The sequence below is a fragment of the Stegostoma tigrinum genome, chromosome 45 (genome assembly GCF_030684315.1).
Source record: "Stegostoma tigrinum isolate sSteTig4 chromosome 45, sSteTig4.hap1, whole genome shotgun sequence".
Lineage (NCBI taxonomy): Eukaryota > Metazoa > Chordata > Chondrichthyes > Orectolobiformes > Stegostomatidae > Stegostoma > Stegostoma tigrinum.
The window spans coordinates 3,353,263-3,379,346 of NC_081398.1; the positions used below are offsets into that span (position 1 = coordinate 3,353,263).

General features: G+C 41.8%; 1 protein-coding gene across 2 annotated transcripts in view; it reads right to left on the minus strand.

The window, feature by feature from the left end:
* The window catches only part of hsd20b2 (hydroxysteroid (20-beta) dehydrogenase 2), a 43,095-nt gene that overhangs the window by 7,154 nt on the left and 9,857 nt on the right, over nt 1–26,084 (minus strand). The window contains exons 4-8 of one of the 2 annotated variants that reach the window (XM_048524080.2): nt 18,983–19,093; nt 18,565–18,632; nt 16,728–16,772; nt 3,855–3,889; nt 1,025–1,106 (exon numbers count right to left, since the gene is read on the minus strand). In XM_048524080.2, coding sequence (XP_048380037.2) covers nt 1,025–1,106; nt 3,855–3,889; nt 16,728–16,772; nt 18,565–18,632; nt 18,983–19,093 — 341 coding nt within the window. The remainder of the gene's footprint in view (nt 1–1,024; nt 1,107–3,854; nt 3,890–16,727; nt 16,773–18,564; nt 18,633–18,982; nt 19,094–26,084) is intronic. The other variant, XM_059642563.1, reaches the window with a different exon arrangement.

A 26,084-nucleotide genomic window follows, 5' to 3' on the forward strand; every position in this document is an offset into this window, starting at 1 on the left:
GGGAACTGAAATAAATAGGGAGAGGCGGATTGAAGATGGATAGAGGAGAAGATAAGTGGAGAGGAGAGTATAGGTAGGGAGGGGATAGGTCAGTTTCTGAAATAAATAGGGAGAGGGGGGAGGGATTTTCACATTAAGCAGAGGTTCACCTGCACATCTGCCAATGTGGTATACTGCATCCGCTATACCCGTTGTGGCCTCCTCTACATTGGGGAAACCAAGCGGAGGCTTGGGGACTGCTATGCAGAACACCTACGCTCAGTTCGCAATAAAAAACTGTGCCTCCCAGTCGTGAACCATTTCAACCACCCCTCCCATTCCTTAGACGACATGTCCATCCTGGTCCTCCTGCAATGCCACAATGATGCCACCCGAAGGTTGCAGGAACAGCAACTCACGTTCCGCTTGGGAACCCTGCAGCCTAATAGCATCAATGTGGCTTCACAAGCTTCAAAATCTCCCCTCCCCCCACTGCATCCCAAAACCAGCCCAGCTCATCCCCACCTCCCTAACCTGTTTCCTCTCACCTATCCCCTCCTCCCACCTCAAGCCGCACCTCCGTTTCCTAACTACTAACCTCATCTCACCCCCTTGACCTGTCCGTCCTCCCCAGACTGACCTACCTCCTCCCTACCTCCCCACCTATACTCTCCTCTTCACCTATCTTCTCCTCTATCCATCTTCGATCCACCTCCCCCTTTCTCCCTATTTATTTCAGAATCCTCTCCCCATCCCCCTTTTCTGATGAAGGGTCCAGGCCTGAACCATCAGCTTTTGTGCTCCTAAGATGCTGCTTGGCCTGCTGTGTTCATCCAGCTCCACACTTTGTTATCTCTGTAGTCTGTTAAACTTGAGTTTCACAGATTGTTGGAAGGGCAGCAGCACCTTTTGATAACATATTTACCAGGCATCAGCCTATATTATATCTCCAATCTCTGGAGCAAGGCTCTATTGAGTGATTCTTTTACTCAAAAGGCAAAAAATGCTGACCTAAGACAGTGAAAAGAATAATATTATGAAATACCTTAGTAGCTGAATACATGGTGATAAGTGGATGTGGGTGAGTCCCAGCTTCTGAAGAAATGTTGATGATGATGCCCTTTCTCCTGCCAAGTTCAAAACAAATACATAAAAATTGAGGCAGTTTTTGTTTTAGGACTCATGGTAAGACACTGATTAGAAAGGTTGTGAGAAAAGATTTGAGGCCTTTTATTAGGGCACAGACAGGAGATGGGGGCAAGACTTTAACTTTGCACTCAAAGATTGTGCCTCCAGCAGTACAATATTCCTTTAATACTTCAGCCTGTGAGGCTCCAGGGAAAATAGCTCCAGTCTATTCAGCCTCTCCCTATTGCTCAAAACCTCCAGCATTGGCAACATCCTTGTAAATCTTTTATGAACCCTTTCAAGTTTCACAGCACCCTTCCTATAGCGGGAGACCAGAATTTCATGCAGTATTCCAATAGTGGCCTAACCAATGTCCTGTACAGTCTTAACATGACCCTCCCAACTCCTACACTCAATGCACTGACCAATAAAGACAAGTATTCCAAGTGCCTTCATCACTATCCTATCTACCTGCAACTTCACTTTCAACAAACTATGAACCTGCACTCCAACATCTCTTTGTTCAGCAACATTCCCCAGGACCCAACCGTTAAGTCCTGACCTGATTTGCCTTTCCTAAGTCTTTTTTTTCATTCATGGGATGAGGGAGTCACTGGCTAGGCCAGCATTTATTATCCATCCCTAGTTGCCCAGAAGGCAGTCAACCACATAGCTGTGGTTCTGGAGTAATGTGTAGATGAGACCAGGTAAGGATGGCAGTTTCCTTCCATAAGCAACATTAGTGAACTGGTGGGTTTTTTCAACAATTAGCAATGGATTCATGGTACTGATTAGAATTTTAATTCCAGGTATTTATTGAATTCAAATTCCACCATCTGTGGCAGGATTCGCACCCAGGTTCCCAGAACATTACCTGGGTCTCTGGATTAACAGACCATCACCTCACATTTATCAAAATTAAACTCCATCTGCCACTCCTCAGTCCATTGGCCCATCTGATTAAGGTCCCATTGTGCTCCGGAGGTTCTTTCTGCCCACTACACCTCCAATTTTGGAGTCATCTGCAAACTTACTCAATATATCTCCTGTGTCCACATCCAAATCATTTAAGTAAATGATGAAAAGCAGTTCCTGAACATACTTAGGCCTAGCAGAGAGTTTGAGTGGATGGTTTTCCAACTTTGCACAACGGCAGATCTGAGAATAATTTTTTTTTAAAGATTTTTAAAATATATAAATGTTTGTTATAGTGCCCTTAGAACCAGAGAGGTGAGGAGATTTTGTTTTATCCTTGATGCAGTGAATTATCATGATCTGGAATATCCTTGAATGAAAGGGCACTTAAAAAAGAAATTCAGTAGGAAAAATAATTTGCTGTAAACTCAAAAGGAAATTGTTGCAAGGCCACAGACACAGAGCTGGGCTGTGGCACTGTTTAGAACACTGTGCAGAATAATGGGCTGAATGGCCTGTTGTCTTGTAAGCCTTTGCGCTTTGAGATGGTACTTGGATGTTGTATGTGAATTGCAGCTAGTATCTTACAAATCATAAGACATTGCTTTAATCTTGGATTCTGTTCCTGAGTATGTTCCTGAGTGTTATTTAAACACTATACCAATGAAACAGTCACAATTTAGAAAAGCAGTTAAATATCCATAGTGATGTTGGTCATTAACAGAAAGGAACTTTACACAGTTCTAGGTGCTCTAGCCTGTAGGGCAATGGACGGTGGAGTTTAATTTAAATAAATGTGAGGTTTGATTTTAGTAAGGCAAACCAGGGCAGAACTTATACTGTCGAGGGGAGGGCCCTGGAGAGTGTTGCCAGACAAAGAGATCTAGGGGTGCAGGTGCATCATTCTTTGAAAGTGGAGTCACAGGGGTAGACAGGGTGGTGAAAAAGGCGTTTGGCATGCTTGCCTTAGTTGCTCAGTGCACGGGTGTATAGGACGTTGCAGCTGTGCAGGACATTGGTGAGGTTACTTTTAGAATACTGCATTCAATTCTTGCTGTAGAAAAGTTGTTGTTAAACTTGAAAGATTCAGAAAATATTTACAAGGATGTTGCTGGGATTGGAGGGTTTGAATCATAGGGAGAGTCTAAGTAGGCTGGGGCTTTTTTCCCTGGACCATTGAAGGCTGAGGGATGACCTTAGAGACTTACAAAATTATGAGGGGCATTGAGGTGAACAGCCAGGGTCTTTTTCTCAGGGTAAAGGAGTCCAAAACTAGAGGAGCCCAGGTTGAAGGTGAGGGGGGAAATATATAAAAAGGACCTGAGGGATGACTTTTTTTTAGAAAATGCAGAGGGCGGTGAGCATACGGAATGAGCTACCAGAGGAAGCAGTGAAAACATGTACAATTACAACATTTAAAAAACATCTGGATGAATCCATTAATAGGAATGGTTTAGAAGGATATGGACCGAATGCTGGCAAATGGGACTGTAATCAATTTAGGTATATGGTTGGCGTGGATGAGTTGGACCTTAAAGTCTGTTTCCGTGCTGTATAACTATGACTCTAAGTGGTAGTGAATGAATGCCATTCAAATGCAGCTTCCCACTGAATTTCTGATTGCCAGAAAGTAAATGTAGAACGCAAACTGATGGCAAAAAATCAGAATTTTAACAAATGGTTCAATTTGCTTTGATATCTCATGACGTGAAACAGATATAATTAATTACAAGTAGTAATACACATCAAACTGAACACCTGTCTCCACATCAAGCCCGTCTGATTACATTTGATAATAATGTAGCCTATGAAGTAACAAGCTGCTGCTGTACCTTTTCAGTAGGTGAGGCAGGACAATTCTTGTCATCTAGCAGAGAGGATGGAGTATGAATTGGGAATTACACACACGTAAAGAGACATTACATGATATGAACACCACACTTTAAATTAAACAATACTACAATGGTTGAAAACTGTGAATTCAAAATAGCCCCCCTATGTTTCTTTCAATACCTTGCTGTTCTATGACACCTGAGAGAAAGTGATTTAGGGAGGGAATTGAAGAATAGTGCCGGGCTGTAGGAAGAGGTGAGAAGGTTACAGGGATGAGGAAGGTCAAAGCCATGACAGGAATTATAGGCAAGGAAACAATTTATAAAATTAAGGCATTACTGGACTCAGCGAAGAGATGCTGCAATTCAAAGTACAGGATGATAACTGAATGGTACTGCGTATGTGTTAAGATACAGTTTTAGATAAATTCAAGTTTGAGTCATAGAAGACGGTATCATGTTATGGCAGTGGATGCTGTCAATTTTGGCAATGTAATATCCAGACTGTGCAGCATATGCCTGTCTCTTGTCAATCAAATGGTCCTGGCAAGGACTGCTGGTTGTTATAATTGTGGGATCTGATCATAATGATGGAGTGCCTATAGATTTTTACTGCTGGAAATGTCAATAAATTAGGCAAAAAATGAGTCAAAATAAAATCACAAATCCATAACAAGATTTTCAGCTTGAATTGTCAGACGGAGCAAAAGAAAACTAACTATCCCCTGTATGCCAGAGGAAATATTGTTGTCACAATATGTAATGCTGATTTTCCAAAACAGCAGAGAAATGACATGTTATCACTGCTGTGTGGATCATGGCTTTGTACATCACTGCTATGCAGCTCCTGATTTGAAGCTCAGTGCTGTCGGGTGCAACACACCAAGACTCAGCAGCGTCCAGCAAAAACATTGGGAGTAGGTAGGGAACACATAGTGAAGCAAATAGTAAGAAGAAAATTTGGAATACTACCATCCCACAGTTTGACAGTTCAACACAACATTTGATGTAGTTTGGAAGTGCAATTGCTATTTTGTGAAGACTTTAGTTGAGAAGGATAAAGAAAGAGAGGGGGTAAACTTATTTTAATTGAGGAAAAAGAAAATCAATGCCAAGAATCCAAGGATGAATTTTTTTTTACGCAAGCATTTAGGCACACACTTGCTTCAAATGAACCAAGTTTAGGGGGGACACATCCATGTGGAGATGAAGGCTCCCTCTATCTGGTCCTACAACATACCTGATCAATAATTTTAGAAGGACGTCTTCTTTTAGTAGTGATGGCAATATTAATTTCTGCGAACAACTCTGTGATCACCAAGTAAAACAACTACTAAAAGAAACAGAAAGACCTACATTTCTATAATGCTTTTCATGACCTCAGGACACCCCAAACTGTTTCAGTCTATAACACTACTTTGAAATGTAATCACACAAGAAACACAACTGAATTTTTCTACGGCAAGCTCTCACAAATAGTAATGAGTTAAGTGACTAGATAATCTCTTTTGCAGATGCTACGAGATAAATATTGATCTAGATGCCAAGGAGAACTCCTTTCTTCTTTGAAATTAATAAGAAGGGATCTTTTAAATTCTCAACAGCAGTCATGTTTAGCATCTCATTTGACAACCAGTGCCTCCAACAGAGGAACTCTGCCCCAGTACTGCATTGACATATTAGCCTAGAATTATATGCTCAAGTCTTATCAGTTGGGTTTGGACTTCTGACTGAGATGCTGAAAGGGCTTACCACTGAGCTAAGGCCAGCATCAAACCAGTGCTAAGTTACAGGTATTCTACTCCTGTAGGTCCATATTCAGCAAGATGTCTCGGACCACTACCATTGAGAACGACAAGGGCAGCAGATACTTCGGAACACCATTACCTGCAAGTTCTACTTCAAGCCATTCACCATCCCGACTTGGAAAGAAAGCAGCATTCTTTCAATGTGGCTGTGTCAAAATCCTCCCCAATGGCACTGTTGGTGTACCTATACCAAATGGACTTCAGCTGCTCGGGGGCAATTGGGCCAGTATTTATTACCCATCCCCGGCCAGCAAAGACCACATCCCATGAACCAATAGAAAAAGAACTGAATTTAGATTTCTTCTTTGTAGGATCAACCTGATAGAGGCGTGTGCAATCCATTAGTCAAGGGTGGATTTGAATTCAGTCATCAAAGGTGAAATACCATTGACTAAATGCAATGTGAAGTTTCCAGACAGCAAGATCAAGCTCCCCAGTAACTTTCTCAATTGAGCCACACTTGTAAGTTTCAGAGGGTCCCTGTGAAATAAGTTGAACAAAGTTGGGACACGAATTCAGACCCAAAATTGGTTCAAGGCATCAAGATGCCTTCGCTAGGAAGGAAAAGACAATCATTGCACTGATTTGCCTTGACCTTCTGTTGACAACTTCGGTGTGGCATCAGGTGAGGAGAGGTTCATATTGTGACACGTATTATAAGTAGTCAATCATTGTGAATTTAACATTAGAAAAGGTAGGTGAAGGGGGTTAGAACTGGACAAATAGTGATAAAAGGTCAATATGACCGAGAAACATTCAAATAGGAGGACTAGAAAGCAAATTTTAAGGATTTCAAAACATCCATAAGAAAAAGATTATCTCACGTAGGCAGAACACCATTAGAATAGTTCCTTCTACAGAGTACATGCCAACTAATTGAATGAACTGAACTCATGTTATGTAACCTTCTTTGGATAACACCATTAATATTAGAACCTTTCTCCAGGGCGGTGAAGAAGTCTGAGGAACTGGTAACATTACATAAAAATCCTGTTTCCAATGTGGACTTGGATGAATATATTTTAATTTTTAAGCTGTAAATGAAGGAAGTAGAGTGCGTTAACTTCTATCGTATTCAATATAAGAAATAGTAAAATACTTCATTAATTATGGCAACTCTTTTTCCATGCACTTGTTGTAAAATTATTCAAAACGAAGTTTGTGCTCTCAAAGAAACAAGTCTTTGGTTCATGGCAACTTTTTTTCATGTATCAATTTTTTTAAAAATCCTCCACTTCCCAGCTGTCATTGCCTGATGATATATGGCCAAGAGTCTGCTTTTTATTTTAAATATTAAATCAATCATTTGATTCTTTTAATTCTGGGTAAGTTAACTGTGTTACTCAAATGTGACACAAAATAGTTGTATGTTTGGAACGTGGAGATACAGGGCCATGTAATCATGTAGAGCTGTTTGTTCTTGTTGTCGTGACCTCAAACTAATCACTTAGATTTCTTTTCCTTCCAGAAATTAGTAATTTTTCTGTCTTCCCTGAAAGGCATTGGGAGCAGGAGAATCACAACATAATCTCTCATGCATTCTTTAACAATTACTTTATTGGCATAAATTCAATGCCTTTCTCATTGAGGGGAAGTGGTACAGTGAGTTAGAGTTCTGTACTCTTCGACATTGCTGGTAAATATTGAATGGGCTGTCCACTGTGGATTCTGAGGTTTGCACATGAATTTATTGGTTGATTTATTAAAGTTTGAGTCTGAACTTGCGTTTAGGTTAGTTCCAAAAATGCCAATGTTCATACCCAAGTGTTGAACTGTTTCTATTGCCTGTACCTAATAGATTTAAATATTGCTGGATTAATTAGATCTGCGATCCTGTCATTATTTTAGCTTTATAAATCTAATGAGAATCCTTTGTAGGAGATTGAATTTATGTGCAAGAGTCATTTTTGTATTACAAAAATAGAACATGCTAAAAACATTTGGCAAGTTAGGCCGAAGCTATGGGGAGAAAAATTTATTCTGAAATCTCTAAAAATGGAAAGGACTGCATGGATGCTGGTAATCAGAAACAAAAACAGAAAATACTGGAATAACTCTGGGTACAGCAGCATCTGTGGAGAGAAATCGATTAATGTTTCAGGTCCAGTGACCCTTCAGAGCTGTTTTGAAGATGGGTCACTGGATCCACGACTAACTGTGACTTCTCTCCACAGATGCTGCAAGATCTGCTGAGTTATTACAGTATTTTCTGTTTTTGTTTAAGGTTTCAGGTCAGTTACTCTTTGAATCAATTTTGTTTTGTGATGGTAGTGATTGAGACATTACTTCTTAAATATGTAGTACAATTTGCTGATAACTTAAACCACTTAATTTGAGTTACTGGGCTCATGAATTTTTATAGGTCCTTTATTTTGCTTTCCAGCTATTACATTTTAATATATTAAAATAGTGCAACTGAAGTATTCTTCATTGTATGGTAAGGCATCTCTTGACTGAAAAGTTGTATAAAATGAACTATTTTCATTTCAATACTTGTATTGAACTTGTCATTGAATGCACACATTGATTGCAAGGCAAATCTCAAAAAATAATAGTTCAATATATCTGCTTATAACCTTGTCATGAACTCACTAATCGATTTTATGAGTGAAGTCTTCATTGTATGTCATAACTCTTCTGAGCAAGTCAGCAAGAGTGTGAAAATCTGGAGGTATCTTGCATTTCTGAAGCTCATTTTGTACATCAGTGGGAATACCCAAAATCCAAATGTAGTTTGATTTCTCAAATAAGTTTTTTTTAAGATTAAAAGATTCCAGAATGTTAAAACATTTTTACTTTGCCAGTGTATGATTAGAATCAATCTCCTTGAATGTGTGGCATTGATGATTGGGCAGCCTCAGTCCGATTAACTACTGTGAAATTAGTTAGTAAGCTATTCAAAATATTTGCACTGGATTAGTCCCCAGCAGTCACTTATCTTAATGTTGTGCTACCAGTAACCAGATTTCATTTTGAAGTTGCCAAACTGTGGATAAACACCTACTAAAGTGATACTGCTTGCATTTTGCTGATCTGGTAGTTATGATTTGTAATTTGGATTGATTGAATAAACTGCATTTGCACTTTTTTTTTCCCCAAGTGTTTCTGTATCGAGCTTAAATAGCACACTGGGTAAAAGCACTTTAAACCAGTTAGATATTTTTAGCATTGGCAGAGGGGAGTTATAGATCAGAATAGTAATATGACTCATTGCTTGAAACTAAATGATTATCCCACTGTGCCTACCATTGTTAATTAATCAGTACTCATTAAGTGGTATTCAGTAATCTATAAGTTTATATTCATACAACTTAACAGAGCTGAAAGTGGTATTTCTGGAGGTGACAGTTTCTGTGAATTGTAAATATTGTTCTATTGATTTACTACATAGATTAAATGTTTTTAAATTCATTCTATATCCTGTGACAAGCTCTTCAGTTATATTTTCTCCAGTATATTGGAGTTATGATTCTTATTAGATTTCTTTGCATTTCCTTTTACTGCTATTTTGTATTTTTACATATAAATTGAAAACTGAGTTAAGATGTCACGTCAATATAAATGGGCAGAAAGATAACCGTAAAGTGCCAATTTAACACATGGTTGACAGCACTTTGCAATGCAGTAACAATACAGGTTTTTAGATGTTCTTCAATTTTTAGAATTAAACTTTTTAACTTGTGTTGAAGTATGTTGAACAAACATATGTACTGATCATAGCCCACCCTGTTTTACATTCTCAAACCATTGAGAGATCAAATATGCAAATCTCTGGTTAGATCCTCATCCCATGAATGAGTAAACTAACTGACAAGGTATGCACTCATTGCCTATCCATATTTTCTTACCAAGGTGGCAGTGATCTGCCTCCATAAACATGGTGTCACAACTCCCATTGTACTGTTACATTGGGAGCACAAGGTATAATAAAGGAAAAATATCAGCATTTCAAGCCATGATGGTATATGACTTGGAGGGGAACTTGGATCTGATGATGATAGTGTTCTTGTTCCTGACACCCTTGTTTAGAGGTTACAGATTTAAGACGTGCGATTGACGAGCTTTTTCCTTACTGGTACTCGGTGCAGTGCATCCTATAGAGGTTACACAGGCAGATCATAGTAAACAAGGATATTGAGATCATAGGGTTGTTTAGACAGCGAGGAATACAGGTTACATTGCATGGGAGGTGCTTGGAGCAAATTCAATATTATTTTAAATCCGAAATCATTCATCAGTCTAATGGCGGCAGGGAAGTAGCTGCTCTTGAACCTATTGGTGCGTGTGTTCAAGTGTCTGTATCTTCTTGACAGAAGAGGCTATAGGAGAACAGACTTGGATGAGGGGATTGAAGGATGGGTCAGCAAGTTTGCAGACGACACAAAGGTTGGAGGTGTCGTTGACAGTAAAGAGGGCTGTTGTAGGCTGCAGCGGGACATTGGCAGGATGCAGAGATGGGCTGAGAGGTGGCAGATGGAGTTCAACCTGGATAAATGCGAGGTGATGCATTTTGGAAGGTCGAATTTGAAAGCTGAGTACAGGATTAAGGATAGGATTCTTGGCAGTGTGGAGGAACAGAGGGATCTTGGTGTGCAGATACATAGATCCCTTAAGATGGCCACCCAAGTGGACAGGGTTGTTAAGAAAGCATATGGTGTTTTGGCTTTCATTAACAGGGGGATTGAGTTTAAGAGTCGTGAGATCTTGTTGCAGCTCTATAAAACTTTGGTCACACTGCACTTGGAATACTGCGTCCAGTTCTGGTCGCCCTATTATAGGAAAGATGTGGATGCTTTGGAGAGGGTTCAGAGGAGGTTTACCAGGATGCTGCCTGGACTGGAGGGCTTATCTTATGAAGAGAGGTTGACTGAGCTCGGTCTCTTTTCATTGGAGAAAAGGAGGAGGAGAGGGGACCTAATTGAGGTATGCAAGATAATGACAGGCATAGATAGAGTTGATAGCCAGAGACTATTTCCCAGGGCAGAAATGGCTAACACGAGGGGTCATAGTTTTAAGCTGGTTGGAGGAAAGTATAGAGGGGATGTCAGAGGCGGGTTCTTTACACAGAGAGTTGTGAGAGCATGGAATGCGTTGCCAGCAGCAGTTGTGGAAGCAAGGTCATTGGGGTCATTTAAGAGACTGCTGGACATGCATATGGTCACAGAAATTTGAGGGTGCATACGTGAGGATCAATGGTCGGCACAACATCGTGTGCTGAAGGGCCTGTTCTGTGCTGTACTGTTCTATGTTCTAACAGAACATAGAACATTACAGCGCAGTACAGGCCCTTCGGCCCTTGACGTTGCGCCGAACTGTGAAACCAATCTGAAGCCCATCTAACCTACACTATTCCATTATTATCCACATGTTTATCCAATAACCATTTAAATGCTCTTAAATTTTGGCGAGTCTACTACTGTTGCAGGCAGGGCATTCCACGCCCTTACTACTCTCTGAGTAAAGAATCTACCTCTGACATCTGTCCTATATCTATCACCCCTCAATTTAGAGCTATGTCTCCTCATGCTAGCCATCTCCATCCGAGGAGAAAGGCTCTCACTATCCACCCTATCTCATCCCCTGATCATCTTGTATGTTTCTATTAGGTCACCTTTTAACCTTCTCCTACCGAACCAAAACAGCCTCAAGTCCTCAGCTTTTCCTCATAAGACCTTCCGTCCATACCAGGCAACATCCTGGTAAATCTCCTCTGCACCCTTTCCAATGCTTCCACATCCTTCTTATAATGCGGTGACCAGAACTGTACGCAATACTCCAAGTGCGGCCGCACCAGAGTTTTGTACAGCTGCAACACGGCCTCATGGCTCCAGAACTCAATCCCTTTACCAATAAAACCTAACACACCATACACCTTCTTCACAATGCTATCAACCTGGGTGGCAACTTTCAGGGATCTACGTACATGGACACCGAGATCTCTCTGCTCGTCCACACTATCAAGAATCTTACCATTAGCCCAGTAATCTGTATCCCTGTTACTCCTTCCAAAGTGAATCCCCTCACACTTTTCCACATTAAACTCCATTTTCCACTTCTCAGCCCATCTCTGCAACTTATCGATGTCCCTCTGTAACCTGCAACATCCTTCCGCACTAACCACAACTCCACCGACTTTAGTGTCATCTGCAAATTTACTAACCCATCCTTCTACGCCCTCATCCAGGTCATTTATAAAAATGACAAACAAATCAAAACAGATCCTTGCAGTAGACCACTAGTAACTGAACTCCAGGATGAACATTTCCCAGCAACCACAACTCTCTGTCTTCTTACAGCTAGCCAATTTCTGATCCAAACTGCTAAACCACCCTCAATCCCATGTCTCCGAAGTGTCTACAATTGCCTACTGTGGGGAAACTTATCAAATGCTTTAATGAAACCCATATAAACCACACCAACCGCTTTACCCTCATCCACCTGTTTGGTCACCTTCTCAAAGAGCTCCATAAGGTTTGTGAGGCACGACCTAACCTTCACAAAACTGTGTTGACTATCCTGAATCAAATTATTCCTTTCTAGATGATTATAAATCCTATTTCTTATAATCCTTTCCAACACTTTACCCACAACCGAAGTAAGGTTCACTGGTCTATAATTACCAGGATTGTCCCTCCTCCCCTTCTTGAATAAGGGGACAACATTTGCTATCCCCCAGTCTTCTGGCACTATTCCTGTAGGCAATGATGACGTAAAGATCAAAGCCAAAGGCTCTGCAATCTCATCCCTAGCTTCCCAGAGGATCCTAGGATACATCCCATCCAGCCTAGGGGACTTATCTATTTTCACACCTTCCAGAATTGTTAATACCTCCTCCTTATGAACCTCAATCCCATCTAGTCTAATAGCTTATATCTCAGTATTCTCCTCGATAACATTGTCTTTTTCCTTTGTGAATACTGACGAAAAATATTCATTTAGCACCTCTCCGATCTCTTTGGACTCCACGCACAACTTCCTATTACCGTCCTTGACTGGCCCCAATCTTACCCCAGTCATTCTTTTGTTCCTGACACACCTATAGAAAGTTTTGGGGTTTTCCTTTATCCTACCTGCCAAAGACTTCCCATGTCCCCTCCTGGCTCTTCTTAGCTCTCTCTTTACGTCCTTCCTGGCTAACTTGTAACACTCAAGCGCCTGAACTGAGCCTTCACACCTCATCTTTACATGAACCTCCCTCTTCCTCTTGACAAGAGATCCAACTTTACTTTAGTAAACCATGGTTCCCTCACTCGACCACTTCCTCCCTGCCTGAAAGGCACATGCTTATCAAGGACACGCAGTAGCTGTTCCTTGAACAAGCTCCACATTTCAATCGTGCCCAACCCCTGTACTTTCCTTCTCCATCCTATGCATCCTAAATCTTGCCTAATCGTCTCGTCATTGCCTTTCCCCAGCTATAACTCTTGCCCTGCAGTATATACCTATCCCTTTCCTCACTAAAGTAAACATAACCGAACTGTGGTCACTATCACCAAAGTGCACACCTATCTCCAAATCTAACGCCCGGCCTGGTTCATTACCCAGAACCAAATCCAGAGTGGCCTCACCTCTTGTTGGCGTATCTACATACAGTGTCAGGAAACTCTCCTGCACACATTGGACAAAAACTGACCTATCTAAAGTACTTGAACTATAGCGTTTCCAGTCAAAGAAAGTTAAAGTCCCCCATAACAACCACCCTGTTATTTTCACTCCTATCCAGAATCATCTTTGTAATCCTCTCCTCTATATCTCTGGAACTTCTCGGAGGCCTATAGAAAACTCCCAACAGGGTGACCTCTCCCCTCCCACTTCTAACCTCAGCCCATACTACCACAGTAGACGAGTCCTCATCAAACGTCCTTTCTGCCACCGCTATACTGTCCCTGGCCAACAATGCCACACCTCCCCCTCCCTGATCTTACTGAAACATCTGAACCCCGGGACCCGCAACAACCACTCCTGTCCCCGCTCCACCCACATCTCTGAAATGGCCACAACATCGAAGTCCCAGGCACCAATTCATGTTGCTAATTCACCACCCCATTCTGGATTCTCCCGGTGTTGAAGTAGACACACTTCAAACCACCTTCCTGCCTGCCGGTACTCTCCTGTGACCTTGAAACCTTAGTCATGACCCCATGATGGAGCATAATTGTGGACACAGGGATGGTTTGAGGTATGTATTCTTCAATGCCAGAAGCATCGGAAATAAGGCGGATGAACTTAGAGCATGGACTGGTACCTGGAACCACGACGCTGTGGCCATCACAGAGACCTGTGTAACTCAGGGATAGGAATGGCTGCTGGAAGGTCTGGGAATCAGATGCTCTAAAAGAAATAGGGAGGGTGGGAAAAGAGGTGGGGGAGTGACACTGCCAGTCAGGGCAAGTACAGCAGCTACTGAAAGGCAGTTCAAGAATGATATGTCTATAGAGTCAGTTTGGATTGAGGTCAGGAACAAGAAAGGAGCAGCCACCCTGCTGGGGGCCCCCCACAGACCCCCTAATAGTTGCAGAGAAGTGGAGGAGCGGTTTGGGAGGCAGATACTGGAAAGGTGCAGAAGTCACAGGGTTGTAGTCATGGGTAACTTCAACTTTCCAAATATCGATGCTTCAGGTGAGACAGAGATGGTGGTAAATGGGGTGGAGGAGTTGCATTACTGGTCAAAGATGATATCACAGCTGTGCTGAGGAGGGCATTATGGAGGGCTCAAGCAGTGAGGCAATATGGGCAGAACTCAGAAATAGGAAGGGTGCAGTAACAATGTTGGGGCTGTACTGCAAGCCTCCCAACAGCGAGCGTGAGATAGGAGGTACAAATGTGTAGACAGATTATGGAAAGATGTAGGACCCACATGGTGGTGGTGATGGGAGATTTTAATTTTCCCAACATTGACTGGAATTCACATGGTGTTAGGGGTTTAGATGGAGCAGAATTTGTAAGGAGCATCCAGGAGAGTTTTATAGAGCAGTATGTAAATAGTCCAACTCAGGGAGGTCCCATTCTGGATGTGGTGCTGGGGAATGAGCCTGGCCAGGTGGTTGAAGTTTCAGTAGGGATTACTTTGGGAATAGTGATCACAATTCCGTAAGTTTTAGAAGGACGTGACAAAGTTGATTGATGAGGGAAAGGCTGTAGATGTCATATACATGGACTTCAGTAAGGCGTTTGATAAAGTTCCCCATGGCAGGCTGATGGAGAAAGTGAAGTCACACTGGGTTCAGGGTGTGCTAACTAGATGGAAAAAAAAACTGTCTAGGCAGCAGGAGACAGAGAGTAGTAGTAGAAGGGAGTTTCTCAAAATGGAGACCTGTGACCAGTGGTGTTCCACAGGGATCTGTGCTGGGACCACTGTTGTTTGTGATATATGTAAATGATTTGGAGGAAGGTGTAGGTGGTCTGATCAGCAAGTTTGCAGATGACACTAAAATTGGTGGAGTAGCTGATAGTGAAGGGGACTGTCAGAGATTACAGCAGAATATAGATAGACTGGAGAGTTGGGCAGATAAATGGCAGATGGAGCTCTATCCGGGCAAATGCAAGGTGATGCATTTTGGAAGATCTAATTCAAGAGCAAACTGTACTGTAAATGGAAAAGTCCTGGGGAAAATTGATGAACAAAGAGATCTGGGTGTTCAGGTCCATTGTTCCCTGAAGGTGGCATAGCAGGTCAATAGAGTGATCAAGAAGGCATATGGCATGCTTTCCTTCATCAGACAGGGTATTGAGTACAAGAGTTGGCAGGTCATGTTACAGTTGTATAGGACTTTCATTCGAACACATTTAGAGTACTGCGTACAGTTCTGGTCGCCACATTACCAAAAGGATGTGAATGCTTTGGAGAGGGTGCAGAGGAGGTTCACCAGGATGTTGCCTGGTATGGAGGGTGCTAGCTATGAAGAGAGGTTGAGTAGATTAGGATTATTTACATTAGAAAGACAGAGATTAAGGGGGAGAGATAATGGGAACTGCAGATGCTGGAGAATCCAAGAATACAAAGCGTGTAGCTGGATGAACACAGCAGGCCAAGCAGCATCCCAGGAGCACAAAAGCTGACGCCCCGGGCCCAGGTCTCCCACCGGGGAGGGGGTCGGACGGGGAGAGGGCCCCAAAATAAACAGGGAGATAAGTTACAAGAAAACTTACAAAGTGATAAATTTATCCCAAACTACTTCAAAATTTTTTTTCATGAGACATGAGCATCACCAGCTAGGGCAGTTTTTATCGCCTCTTGTCCCGAGAGAGACAATGGTGATTGCCTTCATGAACCTCTGCAGGCCACAAGGGGCTGCTATACCCACAGTGCTGTCGGGAAGGGAACCCAGCAACAGTGAGCAACAACAGCTCCAAATCAGGACAGTGTGTGGTTTGGAGAGGAACTTGCAGGTGACGGTGATGCCATGCATCTGTTAGACTTGCCTTTTTAAATGAAGTAAGATGCTGGCTTTTAAGGTGCTGGTGAAGGAGCTACATTGAGTTGCTCCCGTGCATCAATCTAGACAAAACTATATTTTTAATTCTATTAGTCTTGCTGCAATTAGTGCATTTGAATCAAGTTTATCTTCGAAAGGCAGAACAACTTTGAGGGGCTGAATAACCTGTCTTACTTCCCAAACCATTCTTAACAAAATACTCATCTAGCTCCTTCTTGGACAAGTGTACAATTTTACCATTAACTTGTGGGAGGCTATTTTGAACCCTCACTGGGTGCAAATATTTATTCTAAAACTTTTGAACATATTACTGGTAAATCCCATGCTTCAGGTTTAGTGTATGTTTAAGTTGCATTTCCTCTACTGTTGTCTGAACCTGCCAATAGTCCACCATCATGTGCCCCTTCACTGCACTGGGGTTGGGTAGTATTGTTTCTTTTCCTGGAATTATAGGGGCAGCTTGAGCTTGTGAAACAGTCAGAACTAGTCAATTATGTCTCTTTCATCAAAGAAGTCTCTCATTCCAGATATGATACTACGTTACAATATTAATTGTATGATCATTTGCAGACAAACACAGGAATGTGCCTCTTTAATTAAACACACTACTTTAATATTTAAATACTCACCATCAGTACAGACAGTACATTGCAATTCAGTATATCAAGAATTTCCTAAAAATATAAGAACAATAATAATTCAGAAATTTCTCCCTGGAAGCCACCTGATTTTACACACTTTCTTAAAATTTGTTCTCCAATTTCACACTCTGTCTTCAAGCCTCTTACTCCTGAGGTACAATTAATGGGAACCAAGGATATTCTAAATGCATGCCAACACAGCAAGAGTCGGGACCATTGATCATTCAGCTGTGCCCAGTTCTTTAATTGGGCATAAACATGCACCATTTCCACATGGTTGACTAGGCAGGGATTTGGAGCAGGGGCCTTGGCTGATTTCCTCACCTTTGCCCTGACAAATTAGTAGAGGTCAAACTGGTCTTAGCCTGGGTGTTTCAAGCATCAAAAATCAGAAATTAATCCTAATTCTTTGATTTGTTCCTCCACATTGGCAGGCTGCCTTCAATTAAAAATAGTACATGTCTTCTTTTTTAAAAGCACTAACAAGCCATGGTGGAATTAAAAATGACAGGAATATTACGTCATGTAACACACAAAAGTTCAGTTGTTTGTACGTGACCCTTCTGGATCAGAGGTACTTTGAGCAGGCCCTTGGGCAAACTGAAGAGAACAATCATGATAGTCAGTACATCTTCTGTGTCTTTTAGTTCATTCATTCATGGGGCGTGGGCATGATTAGCTGGCCATAATTTATTGCCCATCCCTAGTTGCCCTTGAGAAGGTGGTGGTGAGCTGCCTCTTGAGCCACTGCAGTTCAGCTTCTGTAAGTTGTTCCACAATGCCCTTAAAGAGGAATTCCAGAATTTTGACCCAGTGACACTGAAGGAACAGCGATGTAGCCTTTGACCTGCTTTTGTAACCACTGATTATGTGGTGAGTCCAGTTGAGTTTCTGGTCAATGGTAACCCGAAGGATGTTGATAGGAGGGGAAATCAGTGGTGGCAACACCATTGAATGTCAAGGGGCAGTAAATACCTTTTCTCTTATTGGTGAAGTCATTGCCTGGTCATGATAATAGAAATTAGGTAAACAGAGCTAGCAGCACTTAAGCATACCATTTCTCAGACAGTACACAAAATGCAAAGAATAGACTACTGTGTAATTTGCTCTAACCCCAAATCTCACCTGCCCCAGAGGCATGTAATAACAGTCTGAGCAGGTTGGTTAGAAAACACGTGTTCTGACTCTTTCCTCAGATCTTTCTCAAAGAACTCTGGTGTGTTTAGGGCTACCATCTCTGGTTGCATTTATTGTTGGAGGATTTTCCTAAGATGACATTCTGTCATGGAACTCTCCCCATCCAAAAAGACTTTCTATCTCATCTCCAATATTTTCCAAATTAATAAAATTCCTCCACCCACCTCCTGTTCCTGATGTGCTTACAGCAATCTCAGAGGGCCATAGGCTGCTCTCATTGGAGACACATAACTGGTGGTGAGTTTAACCTGAGGAACGTTAGATGAGGGGTGAAGCTAAGAAGGCAAGGCCTTAGTGGTCACCTCAATTAATCCTGTAAGGTGACAACCTTAAAACCAGCCCCAGAAGAAGCACACAATATAAAAGCCATTTCTCATTTCACACATGCACCCTTTAGCCTTTATTCTTTTGCTGCTGAGTTAGATCATGCTTTGTGCTATGGGAACCGGCCAACAAAAGTTCCAAATTCAAATTTACCACTGCTCTTTATAACCACACAGATAAGGAGTTTCATTCCAACAACTGACTTCTTGACAGTGAATGTTCCAATTTGATGACAGAAAACAGACCTCCCAAAGAAGGATTAATTAAAAAAGGAATGTTGGAGATCTGAGGAAATGTACTACACCTTTTCGACATCTGGGGCATCTAGGAAGTAACACGGAAGGGTTTGGTAGGTTTTACCAACATTGTTCACTGAAACAAATAAAATTTCAAAAATTACAATTAGAACTGAACCAAAACAAAATATCCAACTCTGTGACCCCACTCACCCAGTTATTTGTACTATGGTTTATAACCAAATTAATATACTCAACTCTCTCTCAATGTTATAATGTAACACCACCCTCAAATCCTTTGTGCTACTGATTATATCCAATAGACTTGTTGTGGAGCTTAATTCTGAAGTGTTCCCAATGAACTTCTCCCATTTTTTAAATAATACACAAATTACAACATTTACATTAATAACCCTTTCCTTCAATCTTTGAAATCTGTTACATTTCCTGAAAAATCTGAACTTGAGGGACAAATGAAGAAATCACCCAGGATTCCAATGTTTAGATCCTTCAGCGCTGCTTCAATTGGCCCATAGATCTCAGCACCAAGATTAAAATCAGCCTGAAGAATCTTGGTTCTCTTGCCATGCTGCTGTTCTGCAATTATCCAGAAAGGAATGTGTCAGTATCTCACAGCTTCCAGTGTCACTCATAATTCCTTTTCATCCAAACGTAGATGATGCAGCTCACAAAGACCAATCCCTGAAAGATGATGACAGTGGAGACCACAAACATGCTGAAGATGGTGAATTACCCAGAGAGAAGGAAACAGAAGTGTGTGATCAAGAAAACATACACAGCTCAGCCAACTAAATGTAAACATTATAAAATAAAAACGGAAAGAACTGCGAATGCTGTAAATCAGAAACAAAAACAAAGTTGCTGGAAAAGCTCAGAACGGCTGTCAGCATCCGTGAAGGAAAAAATGGAGTTAATGTTTCAGGTCTGGTGACCCTTCCTCTGAGCTGATTGTGACATTTTCCCAGCAGCAATCAGTTCTGAGGAAGGGTCACTGGACCCAAAACATTAACTCTGAATTTTCCTTCACAATTTGAGCTTTTCCAGCAATGTTGTTGTAGTAGTAAAGGTAAGCACTGACATTTCGTTAAGCACTCTAAAACTTTTCATATTAGTCTTTGTGGAATGCAGTGAACTAATTGTTCACAGAGTGGCAAAAGTACTAAGCAACAATTTTGAGGTTGTCCCAGACCTTGGGTATCAACTTTCAAACATGTAGCACTAGACTGATGCGTACACATTTATATCTGTAATTCTGCAGTTATCAAGTCATCTCAGAAATTATTGGAGTATCTGGTGTTTACTCCTGTCATTGTGGATATTTCTCCCAAATGAACAGCTTTAGAAACCAGTCGGCAGAATTCCATGCAACAATGAATACACAGGTCATCATCAGGTCAGTGAATATACAGCATTATTCCAATGACATTATCGGCTGGCTTTGTGGCTTTTGACTCAGAAGATTAAAGTTTAATGCTTTACTGCAGGAATCAGCTGACATTTCAGTGCAGTATCTATTCCGGTTGAGTATATGAATAGTAAGGATTTAGAGGGATATGGGCCAAATGCTGGCAAATGGGACTAGATTTATTGGACCGAAGGGTCTTTTTCCATGCTGTACATCCCTAAGACTCTGTTGATATGAGATGATGCTTAAACTGAAGCTCTGTCGGTTCAGATGTCAAAGTTAGATACATTTCAAAGAACAGGATAGAAACAGGACCATCTATTCCAAGCCTCCAGCCAGTTCTACTATTCACATTGGTCGAGAACGAGCTGATCCATCCTCCCATCTTGGCTCCGTGTTACTTAATACCCTTTCCTAGCAACAATTTATGATGTCTGATTAAATATTACTATGACAGTGAGAGTGGTAGAGACAGAAACTCTCATGATATTTTAGAAATATTTAGATGTGTACTTATGACACCAAAGCATACAAGGCCATGGGCCAAATGCTGAAAAATGGGATTCGAATAGTTAAATTCTTGTTTTTGACTGTTACAGACTCAATGGCTGAAGGCCTTTTTCTATGCTGTAGACCTTTGACTCTAGGACAAGGCCATTCAAACTTTATGGTTAGTCCAACATCCTTATCTCTTGTTTGATGGGATTAGCTCCACCTCCCTGCTCTTTCATCATACCTACACAATTTTTGTACCTTTCAACTATTTGTCCAATTTCTTTTCAAAATGTTGTTACATTCACATTATCAAAATGACTTTGACTATCTCTAGGAAATTTCTTCTTAACGTTGTAAGCTTGGAGAAGAACAACTCCAGCTTCTGTAGTCTCTCCATGTAACTGAATGTCCGGTCCACTGTTGCTATTTTGGTAACCTATCCCTGCATCCAACTCAAAGCTTTGACATTCTAAAGTGTCATCCTAAAACAAAGGGAGAAGTCACATGACACCAGGTTAGAATCCAATAGGTTTATTTGATCACCTGACGAAGGAGCAATGCTCTGAAAGCTTGTCATTTCAAACAAACCTGTTGGACTATAACCTGGTTAATAAAATGTGAGGCTGGATGAACACAGCAGGCCCAGCAGCATCTCAGGAGCACAAAAGCTGACGTTTCGGGCCTAGACCCTTCATCAGAGAGGGGGATGGGGTGAGGGTTCTGGAATAAGTAGGGAGAGAGGGGGAGGCGGACTGAAGATGGAGAGAAAAGAAGATAGGTGGAGAGGAGAGTATAGGTGGGGAGGGGATAGGTCAGTCCAGGGAAGATGGACAGGTCAAGGAGGTGGGATGAGGTTAGTAGGTAGGAGATGGAGGTGCGGCTTGGGGTGGGAGGAAGGGATGGGTGAGAGGGACAACAAGTTAGGGAAGCAGAGACAGGTTGGACTGGTTTTGGGATGCAGTGGGTTCTTCCTCTCACCCATCCCTTCCTCCCACCCCACGCCGCACCTCCATCTCCAACCTACTAACCTCATCCCACCTCCTTGACCTGTCCGTCTTCCCTGGACTGAACTATCCCCTCCCTACTTCCCCACCTCTACTCTCCTCTCCACCTATCTTCTTTTCTCTCCATCTTCGGTCCGCCTCCCCCTCTCTCCCTATTTATTCCAGAACCCTCACCCCATCCCCCTCTCTGATGAAGGGTCTAGGCCCAGAACGTTAGCTTTTGTGCTCCTGAGATGCTGCTGGGCCTGCTGTGTTCATCCAGCTTCACATTTTATTATCTTGGATTCCCCAGCATCTGCAGTTCCCATTATCACTGGACTATAACCTGGTGTTGTGTGACTTCTAACTTTGTCCACCCCAGTCCAACGCTGACATCTCCACATCATAAAACATAGGGAACAGTTGTCATAGAGGCTCGGTGTGAAATACAAAGGCTTGCCACTTCAATAAACCTTGTCGATGATAATATTTTGATCCTATGTCTGCTACAATGCTCTAATGAAGTACGAAGCAAGTTCGAGAAATATCGCCCCATTTTCTGCTGAGGCAGTTTACAACCCCTAGGTCTAAATATTGAATTCCACAACTTCACAGCCTGACTGCATGATGACTGGTCTTCATTTATTTTAAATTCTTTTCTCACACATATACACACATGCACATGCCTATCCTGTGATGATGAACCTACCCCAGAAGAGAGAGCCCAGAGAATTGCCAAAGCTGTCCGCAAACAGTCAACAGAAGTGAAGGAAAATTGGGAACAATTGAAAACCCGTGCGAGCAACTGGCAGAAACAGGTGGAAAAGGCGTTGGAGAAACTTCAAGAACTGCAGAAAGGTCTGGATGATCTTGAGGCTCATGTGATAACAGCTGAGGGGGTGCGCACTGATTGGCAACCTGTGGGTGACCTGTTTATTGACTCATTGCAGGATCACATTGATAAAACCACAGTAAGTGCAATTACATTACACTTCACTTATGAACAGATGTAACCACAATGTTGTATCGAGACGATCAGTAATATGAGTACTTCAATAATATTGATTGAATGGTTGTTAACTTAATTTGCAAATTAAAACTTAGTTGAGCATGCCTTCTGACGATATCACAACATGAATATTAGTATAATTGAGGATTCTATTAGTCAGGGACATCAGCTGAGTTATCTGCTTGTTGCCATGTTATCAGGATTAAAGGTAAAGTCTTACCACGCCATTTGGCGACTCCTTAGAGAGAGACAACTGGTTATGATTTAACCTGAAGATCACCATGCCTCAGGCAAGTAGAGGGGTTGAGGCGAAGAACCTTTGTGGTCAGCTCACTGGTGTGGCAATTGAGCCCTCTCTGCAGGGCATCAGTCTGCATCACAAACCAACTGAATTTGAATAGAGTTTAGGATTGGAGAGCAATCCATGCAATTACATTTTTTTAATGAATGTTTCTCACTGGGACTCTCTCACTGGCAAACTTTTTAAAAGCCAGCTCAGCCATACAGGCGAGATCAGTTCCTGATCTCAGCGGAATTTTTTGATCTGGGGTGGGTCAGCGTTAGGAGTTCAGTGATTGGAATGAATTCTCATTAAGTTAGCGAGAGGGATACTACACGTGAATAGATCGATGTTTTGAAAAGAGGATGAGATATGAGCAAAAGTTTAATTGATGTGGAAGACCAGCCACAATCATCATCGACAGTGGAGCAGGCTTGAGCGGCCATCTAACATTGTGCTGCCGCTATTTGACTTGTTCTGTGGAAAGGAAGGAAAATGGTCAAAGTGTCAAAAATGCTGAAGACTACATCATTCTAAAACCTCAAAATTTGATTGTGTTCAGCATATTATCACTCCTGGTACCCCTAAATCCTGGTCTATCATCTCAGCAGTTCAACTCTGCCCAAAAGCTGGTTACTTGTGACATTTTTGAAGGATCTTCCCAAGTCTGAAAATCATTTTTGTTTTTGTAGAATCAGAGTTGGCCACTGTGGAAGGTGGTCGTTTGGCATATCATAGTTCTTTGAAATGACTCCCCAATTCATCCCCCTCTGCTTGGCAATGACTTCAACCACTTATATAATTTCTTTAATGGAGGGAAACTTTGAAGACATCTGAAAGGAGTATTAACGATCCCAGAATACAACTGAGCCTTATTAAGTCCTTAGTTATGATGATCAAGAGCTTGATCAAAAAGGATTGTTTTAAAAAGTGCCTTAGAGGAGGAAATGTACAGAGGCTAAGAGGTGTAGGAAGTTAGCGAGTTTTGAGAAGATTTGTTGCTCAGGTTGAGGTTCTGGATGTGAGTTTGCTCGCTGAAGGTGTAGGAAGTCTCTTCTTGGGTTTGAAGCCGACACAATTAAATGCTTGGCAACTAGTAGTGGGCCGTTTAAAATCAAGAGTGCGCAAGAGGACATAATTAGACGAGTGCAGATATCCTGAAGTATGGTTGGACTGGTGGAGATGACCAAAATAGCGATAGGCATAGCCAAGGAACGATTTGGAAACAAAAATGAGAATTTAATAAAATTACTGTTAATAGTATCAGTCAGGTAGAAAGTACAGAGAATAGGATTTGGTTCAAGATGAGACTCAGGCAGTGGAGTTTTAGACGGCCTCAAGTTTTCAAATGGGCAAATGTGAGACTCCAACAGGGAATGCATTGGAATTGTCAGGTCCAGAAATGAAGTAGTTCCAGATGAAGGTTTCACTGCTAATGAGCCAAGACAAGAGACAGGTAGGCAGGATTAAAAAGATGTAAAGAGACAGCTTTAGGGATTGCATGAATGTGTTGTCGGATGTTCATCGTGGGATAAACAAGATGCCAAGGTTGTGCTGAGACAAGCATAACATTACATTGTTGCCAAGGCAGAGTAATGCAATCAGTAGGTAGTGAATAGAGATTGGTGTGGGGACCACAGACAGTGGTCTTCCCAGTTTTAAATTGTTATCTCTACATAGTTCTGCAACTTTATGCTCTGTTCAAAAGTCATTACTGACAAGGAAACAGAAGTTAGCCATTTGTTTACTTGTCAATATATCTTGATTTTTCCACCATGTTCTCCAATTATTAACACAACATGCGCACTGTACGAAGTGAACCATTCAAACCTTAAAAGAAAATGTTAAAATTGTGGAATATAAAGTTAAATTTATTTCATTGAAAATTTAAATAAATTACATGAGGTTTGACCAAGACTGCAAGGAATTAGATGGAACACCAGATGAATAAAACAAAAGTTGATGAGGGTCGAGCTGTGGATGTGGTGTATATGGACTTCAGCAAAGCATTTGATAAGGTTCCCCATGGTTGGCTCATTCAGAAGGTCAGGAGGAATGGGATACAGGGGAACTTAGCTGTCTGGATACAGAATTGGCTGGCCAACAGAAGACAGCGAGTGGTAGTAGAAGGAAAATATTCTGCCTGGAAGTCAGTGGTGAGTGGAGTTCCACAGTGCTCTGTCCTTGGGCCTCTACTGTTTGTAATTTTTATTAATGACTTGGATGAGGGGATTGAAGGATGGGTCAGCAAGTTTGCAGACGACACAAAGGTTGGAGGTGTCGTTGACTGTATAGAGGGCTGTTGTAGGCTGCAGCAGGACATTGACAGGATGCAGAGATGGGCTGAGAGGTGGCAGATGGAGTTCAACTTGGATAAATGTGAGGTGATGCATTTTGGAAGGTCGAATTTGAAATCTGAGTACAGGATTAAGGATAGGATTCTTGGCAGTGTGGAGGAACAGAGGGATCTTGGTGTGCAGATACATAAAATCCTTAAAATGGCCACCCAAGTGGATAGGGTTGTTAAGAAAGCATATGGTGTTTTGGCTTTCATTAACAGGGGTATTGAGTTTAAGAGTTGTGAGATCTTGTTGCAGCTCTATAAAACTTTGGTTAGACCGCACTTGGAATACTGCATCCAGTTCTGGTCACCCTATTATAGGAAAGATGTGGATGCTTTGGAGAGGGTTCAGAGGAGGTTTACCAGGATGCTGCCTGGACTGGACGGCTTATCTTATGAAGAGAGGTTAACTGAGCTCGGACTCTTTTCATTGGAGAAAAGGAGGAGGAGAGGGGACCTAATTGAGGTATACAAGATAATGACAGGCATAGATAGAGTTGATAGCCAGAGACTATTTCCCAGGGCAGAAAAGGCTAATACGAGGGGTCATAGTTTTAAGCTAGTTGGTGGAAAGTATAGAGGGGATGTCAGAGGCGGGTTCTTTACACAGAGAGTTGTGAGAGCATGGAATGCGTTGCCAGCAGCAGTTGTGGAAGCAAGGTCATTGGGGACATTTAAGAGACTGCTGGACATGCATATGGTCACAGAAATTTGAGGGTGCATACATGAGGATCAATGGTCAGCACAACATCGTGGGCTGAAGGGCCTGTTCTGTGCTGTACTGTTCTATGTTCTATATGCATGCATGTACAAGTATGCACACGCACCCGCGCACATGCACACACACCTTTTTTGTCAAAAAAAAACAAAAGAACTGTAGATGCTTGAAATCAGAAACAAAAAAAACAGAAGAAAATCTCAGCAGGACTGGCAGTATATGTGGAGAGAAATCAGAATTAATGTTTCAAGTCCAGTGACCCTCCTTCAGTCCTGCAGAAATTTTCCAGCAATTTTTGTTTTTGTCTTATTTGTGCCTTGTTTGCTTTGCTCTCAG